This window comes from Tiliqua scincoides, chromosome 4 (assembly GCF_035046505.1).
Source record: "Tiliqua scincoides isolate rTilSci1 chromosome 4, rTilSci1.hap2, whole genome shotgun sequence".
In the NCBI taxonomy this organism is placed as follows: Eukaryota; Metazoa; Chordata; class Lepidosauria; order Squamata; family Scincidae; genus Tiliqua; species Tiliqua scincoides.
In genome coordinates, this window is record NC_089824.1 from 168,561,360 (window position 1) to 168,570,119 (window position 8,760).

The 8,760-nt window shown below is 45.2% G+C and overlaps 1 protein-coding gene across 1 annotated transcript; it reads left to right on the top strand.

Annotated features, from left to right (window-relative positions):
* The first annotated feature begins 4,060 nt into the window (after window positions 1-4,060).
* GPR25 (G protein-coupled receptor 25) lies at window positions 4,061-5,167 on the top strand. Its single transcript, XM_066624641.1, has one exon. The coding sequence runs from the start codon at window positions 4,061-4,063 to the stop codon at window positions 5,165-5,167; it is 1,107 nt and encodes a 368-aa protein (XP_066480738.1).
* The last annotated feature ends 3,593 nt before the right edge of the window (window positions 5,168-8,760 follow it).

The following is an 8,760-nucleotide window of genomic DNA, read 5'->3' on the forward strand; positions in this document are numbered from 1 at the left end:
CACTTTGAGGACTTTTCAGCTGAAACCCAATCTTAGGATTTTTTTTTCAGCAGAGTTGCCAGTGGGGGAAGGCTGGGGCAGGAAGGGGGAACAGGTGTGTGTTGGGGAGGAATTGGGAAAGGGTGGATCTGGCAGCAGTCATGCATAAACAGATCTTATTCCCCACTTTTCTGCCTGCCTCAACACCCCCCCCCCCAGTTTCTATTATATAGCTTGTGCAGGTCTGAGGAGACGGGCAATCGGGCAGCATACTGCAGGGTAAGTAAAAAATACCACCTGCAGGCTAACTGATCCTCCCCACCACCACCACCACCACCACCACCACCAACCCCCTCTGTTGGCACAGCTGCATGCTATAATGTGGGGAGGGGGTTAGGACTGGGCAGTGAATGAATGAATGAATTCATTTACTGGTTACCAAATCCTATCCAACTTTCCAGTCCTGTAGCTGTGCCAATAGGGTGTGTGCTGCACCCTGTGGTGGGAGGGTAGTTATGGAGGCTTCCACAAAGTAAGGGAAATTTGCTCCCTTGCCTCGGGGCTGCATTGCAGCTGCATCAGCGCTGGAAAGTTGGATAGGATTGGGCCCTTATTCATTTGCATAGCACTGAGAAACATTTCTCGTCGCTAGTTCAGTTTTAAAAAAATTGGTCAGAAATTTTTTTAACAAGTAGGAAATATTAAACACACACATACACAGAGAGAGGGAGGGAGGGAGAGTTATTTTTAATGAAGAAAAACCAACAGAAAATGATGGTGTGATAAGAACTTTTGATATGGTATCAAACTTAGGTTGGCAAACTGGCAAATGTGCTGATGTGAAGGCAAATGATGGATGATGTTTTACGTTACTTGAAACTATCAGTCATAACCACAAAGAAATTGCTAACGTGAAGAAGGTTACAGTTCATGAACTGAACTATTTGTCCCATTCATATGGAGATGTTATAAGTCCGTTTTCCACATAAATCTGGGATAAACTTTGCAGTTCCTGCTCACTAGGATTTTTCAATTTTTATAGCAGGACCAATACTGAAATTCACCTATACACAAGACCTGGTATCAGTGGTGCAGGAGAGGGCATGTTGTGCACAGATCATCCCGGGCAGAGGTGGCAACATATGGGAAAATGTTTGTGGAAACTGGCGGACCAATCCTATGTGGGCCAGCTGACAGTGGAACATGCTGGCAATTCCCTTATGGCAGTCATAAAAAAGACTTCAACTGCACACAGAGTAGCATGCTGCAAGAGTGTTAGTGGGAAGGCTGGAGCCTTCCCCTACTTGCTGGTGGAGCACTGTGGATCACCAAGGCAGGTAGGATGCCAGGGGAGGTGGGACAAGGCAGAGCAGGGTGGCAACAGAGGTGGCAGGAGAGTGGATCTGGTCCAGGAAGGTTGTGGGTTCAGTGGCGGTGCTGGCTGCCAAATCCTAACCCCCTTCCCAGACCAAATTCTGTGATGGGTCCATATGGACCTGTGCCAGTGAATTTGTGAATGCAGGTCTGAGTGGACCCTTCCACACTGTGGAGGCTTACGTCTGGGTAAGGGAACAAATGATCCCCATATGTTATCCAAATGTTAGCCAGAGGAGACCTCTGCAACTGCCCTCCCCCCTCCTCGCAGGATGGAGCAATAAGCCACTTGGGCATCACATCAGCTGGGGGAAAAAATAGAATTGGGCTGTGGGACTCCATCACACATTTTTCATTCACAGTGGCACAGTGCTTGAATTTTGGGGAGGAAAGGTAGGACCTCTTAATGAAATCCACAGATTCCTTGAGTCCTTTCATTTTAGCCAAAGCATGGTCCCCACGACCCATTTAAAAATAGGAGCTTAGGGGCACCCAACACAAAAGTTGGGGGACAGCTTCTCTTTGTCCTGTAGTTCAACACTGGTGGGGGGAGGGAATGTACACATGCCTATTAGGTCACCAGCTATGTGAAAGTTGTGAACCAGTCCTTTTTTTTTATGAAAGAAAAGAAATAGTCCAGGTATGTTTTATATAGAGTTCTACAATCAATATTGCACTATGGGACTCAGCAGGTGCATGAGTGGGAAGCATTGTAGCTAAGAAGCCTCTACTCCCTGCCCAGTGCCTCTTTTTCTATCTTTAGTGAGTTCTGCAGCTAGTACCATTTGCAGATGTTATCTTTTATGGTCTGTGCCCTGGATCTGTGTGAGCACTCTTCTTGCAGTACTGACTCATCTTTGGTATAATATTTCATGCGCAAGAGCAGAGTAAGTTGAAAAGTGGAAGTTAACAGCATGACTGAAGTTTTATGCTCTGGCAGCTAAAACCAATTCATATGACTATAATTTCCCTTTCTTGAAGTTTAGAACTTGCATTTGGCCCACTGTGCGCACTCAATGGCCACCAAAATGTTCTTTTTTGAGAACATTAAATGCTTTTGAGATGTAAACTCCTCAGCACTTTGTCAGAACTCAAAATCGAGGCCGCAACTTTACCTAGCCAGAGCCTGGCCACTGCTTTTTGGTAATCCTTTCTTAGCCTGCTTGTAGCTTTGCTTTGTGAGTTTCTTGTGAGCTGAATAAAGCAACCTGATAAGAGCTGAGAGGGATGCAGAAACAAGACAAAGCTGCAAATGGGAAGGCATGTCATAGAGGAAATCAGAGGAGGCAAGGAGATAAAGGAGCACACCTCGACCCAAAATCAACATGGTAATTGACCAATGCATTCTAGCCTTCAAATAAGCCCCTACCCTTGAGAAACCCCTCTCTACACCCACCTGTTCACTCCTGACAGGTCAAGAGTAGATAGAAGGGGGGAGGGGGTAGCTGGATGACTGAAAAGGGGCTTGCAAGTGAGTTTGGGGTCTCTCGCCTTCCATCCACTGGGGCTGACAAGGTCAACCCTCTGCAGTAACAGTTAATTTGCATAATATTAGTGTTGTCTGTTTGTTTGTGTACCTGTCAGTAGACTATAAAAGAGTTTCCTTGACTGATCTCCTTCTGTACTGTGTTCTGAGTCCATGTTCTAAAATAAACTGCAGTCTGTTAGTGAATTTGCATCTAGGTGTGATCAAGACAAGTACAATCCTGCTGCCTCTTGCAGCAGGGGAACTGACCATTCCTGTGCCAGACAGGGGACCTCCTGTACCTTTAATAGCTGTGTACAAGGGGGACATTTTGGCAAGTGCCTAATTTTCTAAAGCCTTTTGTACTGCTATGGTTAAAATATTTCAGACCCAGAAACCATCACAGGTCTATTGCAAATCATTCAGCCAGCCATCAGCCTCTCTACCTACTTTGTGCTCACTAGAGTTACAGAGTGCCCTTTCCATTCTTACAGAACTAATATCTTAATAAAGAGACTAATAATATTTTAATAAAGAGACTAAGAGTTAATCAATTGCTAAATTGCTAGAATGTAAATTTGAATGCTTGATGCTCACAGGTTTCTGGGGGGGGGGGAAATTTCCTATACATACGTGGAACATTTTGGAGAAAGTGTAAAGGGTGAGGAATGGATTCAGAAGTTCTTGTTGAAGGATGGCCATGTTTTCTGGTGATTGCAGAGAACATTTGCAGTTGAGAGCGCAGGTGAAGCCACCCTGAGAGACAGGTTTTGACATCTGTATTATCTGAAAGGACAAGCCATTTCCCCTTATTCAAATGTTTATGGCCTGAGATATGTATGTTTAAAAAAAAGCATTCTGCAACGGAAAAGCAGGTGTCATGGGTGCAAATATCCTACTATAACTACCACTGCAGAGCAGCACAACCAGCACCAAGAATGCCTGAACCCACCAGCCACACCCAAGGATGCCACTATGCACTTTCTACACTCCTGCATGGTTTTCAAAACGAGGTTGATCACAGATCTGCTGAGTTGTTGTTTGGCACCTCCCTCCTACCCTTCATGAAAACAAGAGGAAGTTACCCCAGGTCTTTTTTAAAAAAAAGTTAAGAACAACAAGAAAACCACTACTGAATTTAAAAACTACCCAACCTGTCATAAGACCAAGTGTGCTTTGACCAGTTAGTACAACAGTAGTGCTGAAGACGCCTTGGTAGGTCTTGGACAGAAACCTGCTGAGATGGAGGCTGGATCAGTGACAACTGAAAACTGGATCACATTATCTCCAGACTATTATGGTTCTGGATACGTGAATTATGACAGCTGCCCCCTGCAAGAGCTACCTTTTGCATATATCTTTATCCCCATCCTCTATTTCATGAACTTCCTCATTGGTTTCTTTGGAAACCTGTTTGTGATCCTGCTAATGGCACGAAAACAAGGAAGCAAGAGGCTTGTGGACACCTTTGTTCTCAACCTGGCTGTGGCTGACCTAGTCTTCGTATGTACCTTGCCTTTCTGGGCTCTATCAAAAGCCCTTGGCTACTGGTGCTTTGGTGAAGGGCTCTGCAAGGTCTGCAGCTACACCGTTTCTGTGAACCGTTGCTCCAGCATCCTTTTTCTGATGGGCATGAGTGTGGAACGCTTTCTTGTGGTGACAAAGCAAAAAGATTCCAGGTCCATTGGAACCAAGAAGATCACAGGCGTGAGTTGCGGTTGCATCTGGATGGTCTCCTTTCTACTGGGAATGCCCTCTCTGTTCTACAGAAAGTTGATCCCCACAGAAGACACCAGCAAGTCTTTGTGTGAGGATGAGGAACCCGCGATCGCTTACAGTTTGGTTTTCCTCATCCTGACCTTCCTACTGCCCTTAGGAGTCATCTTGTTCTGCTATTGCTCTATCTTCTCCAAGCTTCAGGGCCATATCAGCTTAAGCAAGAGGAGAAACAATGCCCTGAAAATCATCTTTGCCATCATAGGAGCATTCCTCTGTTCTTGGCTGCCTTTCAACGCCCTGAATGCTTTCCTCATCTTCATCATGATCCAGAAAGTGACTCTATCTTGTCAGGCATCGATGACTTTCAGGTGGGGAATGACCATCAGTGCTTGCCTGGCCTTCACAAACAGCTGCATTAATCCGATCATCTATGTTTTTATGGATCAGCATTTTCGACAGCAGGTCACCAAGAATATCCCTGATCTCTGTAGCACCAGGGAAAATGCGCAAAGCTCAACCCTGTCTTTTACATCTACAGAGTCAAGCCTCCTATTTGCCAACAGGAAGAAGCTAACACCAGCCAGCTCTGCTCCAGTGGAAGACACATACAACAAAGGGACAGGTTTTTAAGCCTCCAAGATGTGTGTGTTGTTGGCCTGGATTGGTGAGCCTGCCCAGTGGGATTTCTGAGCTGTACTGGTTATGTGTAGGAGGGGAAGGAGAATGGCTAGAAATTGTATTAAATCTGCTTGAGTAATGAGTATAGATAGAGATTGTGACTATCTGATGCCTGTTGTAGCAAAAAAAGAGCTTGTGTATATCAAAAACAAAACAAAAAGACCCTGCTCCATTTTCATAAATTGTCACTCATTTTTACTATAAGCAGGAGTACAATTTAATATGTGGATGATTATAAAGGGTTTGCTTTCTTTTGCCTTGTTTAAAATGTGTTTATTTTAGTGTTTAAAGTTAAAATCAATGTTTCTGATGTTTTTTACTTATTGTTCTGATACATTATACTTTTGTTATGAAACTTTGTAAGCCCCCTTGGGCATTTACTTTGGCATGGGAAAGGTGGTATATAAATTTTTCAGATAAATAAATAAAATAAAGCTATTTCAGCTGGCTAAAATGGAAGCATTCCATATCTGAAAATAGATTGTTGAAATTAGAATCATACATACTGCTGAACGGAAAATGCTTTAGCTCTATCCCATTGCCCGTTCCCCCACCCCATTTAGATTTCATACATGTTTTGCAAGCTTGATGAATAGCTGCTGATTGCTCATTGATAATGTATGTGAACAACTAGTAGAAGGAAAATGGTTGAAAATGATTGCTTAGTTGTATAAAAATATTTGCAAAAGCAATATACTAAGCAAGCAGTGTCACCCTCAAAAATCTTGCACATTCAATAAAAGATTAATGATAAACTGCTCAGTTGCTGTTATGAAGCTGTATAAAAGTTTGCTTTTCAGAACATTTGTGTTCCCTTAGTCCAGGATTGCTCGTAGTGAACTTCCTCAATCTTGATTAAAAATTAAATATGTAGCTCTGAATATGTATGTGTGTGTGTGTGAGATGACTTTTATCTCCTAGCCAAAATAGGAATCTTCTCTACTTGTATTTCAGAGATGGTTAGTTTCATTTCAGAGATGGTTAGTTTCATTGCATCATTTAAAATTTTTCTTTCTGCCGTGGGATGTTGTAGGTAAAAATGTGAGTTGCAAGTCATGGTCCAAAAACTATCTGTTTCAAACCTCGCACCACCTCGACCACGAATACCCTAGGACTGCAATACTAAGCACCTTCGTGCTTGGAAATAATGGAACTTCAGGGTCCCTGCAACATGAAACTACCCCTGTGCAAAAAAGCCAAGCCTATGCTGAAAGACAACATGATCTGGACGCAATAATCACAGAGAAAGTCGGGGTAAATAATGTTCCCAAATGTAGAGCCCAATCAGTAGCGTAGCTAAGGAGGTGCAGGGGGTAGCAAAAGCACCGGGCTAAAGGTGGGTGGGGGCAACAACATGGCTGAGGGGGCAACAGCTTGCAGGCAACAGCACCTGTGCGCAACAATTGGGCTGCTGCTGGCAGCCCTGCCAGTTCCAGGCACTCCGAAGGGAGGAGGGGCAACAGTCGCAGCAACGTGCTCATTCAGGCACACGCGCACCTCTCTTTCACTCATCCTGCCAGTCCTCCCTCCCTCATCATTTCCCCCGCCTGTCCTGCTGGACACGTTGCCCCCTGAAGCCCTATCTGGCTTCCAAGGCAAGCGAGTGTGGGGAGCAGAGGAGGGAGGGAGGGTGCCTGCCTGCTGCCTGCGTTTAGGGAGGGAGGAAGAAGTGTGCTTGGGAGGAGGGGGGGCTGTCTGATGCTGGGACATGGGGTGTGTGTGAGTGGAGCCCCTGCTAGGTAGGCAGGGGGAGCCCCCAGAGACCCTAGACTGAGGAGGGGGTTCTCCTTGTGCAGCAGGACCAGCTGCTCATCGCTCCGCCCCCTTGCACCTCCTACTCTCCTCTGCTCTCCACACGTCCTCTCTCTATTTGCCCTCCCCTAGCCTCCTCTCTCCTCCTGAGTTCCTGGCAGGGCTGCAGCAGCCCAATTGTCTCACCCGATTGGCAATTTAAGCCAGTAGGGCTTGCTTCTGACATGCAGAGGACTGGGAGTAAGCCCCATTGACTAGACTGGGCTTGCTTCCAAGTAGACATGCAGAGGATTGGGCTCTGAGTTGGCTGTGATAGGTTACCTGCGCATGTGCAGGAACCTGAAGCGGGCAGCATGCACGGCACAGCAGCGTGGAAGGCAAGTTGCAGCAGGAGCACTGAACAGCACGTAGCTTGGCCTCATCACATAATTCCTCAATTCCGCTTCCCGAAAGGTCAGCTGCTGGCTCTTATGATTGTCTCCAGCTCCCTCCTGCACCTCTCAAACTGTGTAAGGCTGCAATCCCAATTCCTACCTTACCTCACTTACCAGGGAGTAAGCCCTATTGAATACAATGGGACTTACTTCTGAGTAGATATGAATAGATTGCGCTGTAAAAGTGCAACAAGCACTTTCAACAAGTGCTTGTTATTTTAAAATGTTAGCTAACATTTCTCACTCACTTTAACAAGTAAAAAGACCCAATTTAATTAATTAAATTTGATGTCATTGCTGCGGAGGGGGGCTACGGAATTGTTTTTGCACTGGGCAGCAACTTGTTTAGCTACGCCACTGAGCCCAATCCTATCCTCCCCTCCCCCCTGTGGATGCAGCTACACTGAAAAAGTGTGTGCTATATCAGAGGGTGGTGGATTGGGAGTCTTCAGAGGGGAAAGGAAAATTATTTCCCCTTACCCCTCCATAAGTCTCCCACTCCACAATGGGTCTTCTCAGACCTGCCTCAGCTCTTTAACTGGCGCAAATCCAAGGAGAAGAAAGCGGTGGGAAGGTTGTTAAAAGAGGGGATGTGATCTGATGTGTGCCATTGCTGCTGGATCCACCTTCACCTCCCCACTGTACCCTGTTTTGCCCTGTCCCTGCTCCTGCCACTGCCTTATCTTGTCTGGCAGAGGCAGCAGGAGGTGGAAGGGTACAGTACAAAATGGCCACTGATGAAGCACTGTGTACAGTATAGGCAGCCATTTGGTGACGGTGGAACAGTCCAATCCTGGATAAGATTGGGCCATCAGTTTCCCAGTCTGCAAAAAGCAGAATGACTGATTGTATTGGCTTGTTCTGCAGCTGAATAAAATCTTATGTGAAGTCAAGGCTTTGGTAGACATGTTTGAAATTGCACATTTAAACTATTCAGCAATTAAATGTACATCTAAAGGATAATACTTGTAATGAAGTATAACAGCAGTGACACAAGTTGTAACATTGAATAAACATTTCCTGTACATTTTGAAACTTGATACTAACTTTAAAAGATGTGATGCACCTGTTGCTTTCCACTGTGTGTGTGGACATTGATTTTTTCCCCTTTGTAGTGTCTAGTCACATAGATTTTGCAAGGTTTTGAAAACCACATGTGAGCAGAGACAATAGTGTGTATACTGTAAGCAAGGATGCCTCTGTCCTTTCACCTTCAGCTCTCTGGTGAAGAAGCTTTCATCTGTCTGTTTCCAATGTCATGCAGTCATTATGAGAATCATACTCAGTGCCCACACTCAAATCACAAGAGAACCAAAGCAGCTCCAGCAGCTCACCTTTTGCACCAGCTCCCTAAGCTAC

What these genes read in the sequence shown, in the direction of transcription:
- GPR25 (XM_066624641.1), top strand. Translation starts at nt 4,061, where the DNA reads ATGGAGGCTGGATCAGTGACAACTGAAAACTGGATCACATTATCTCCA.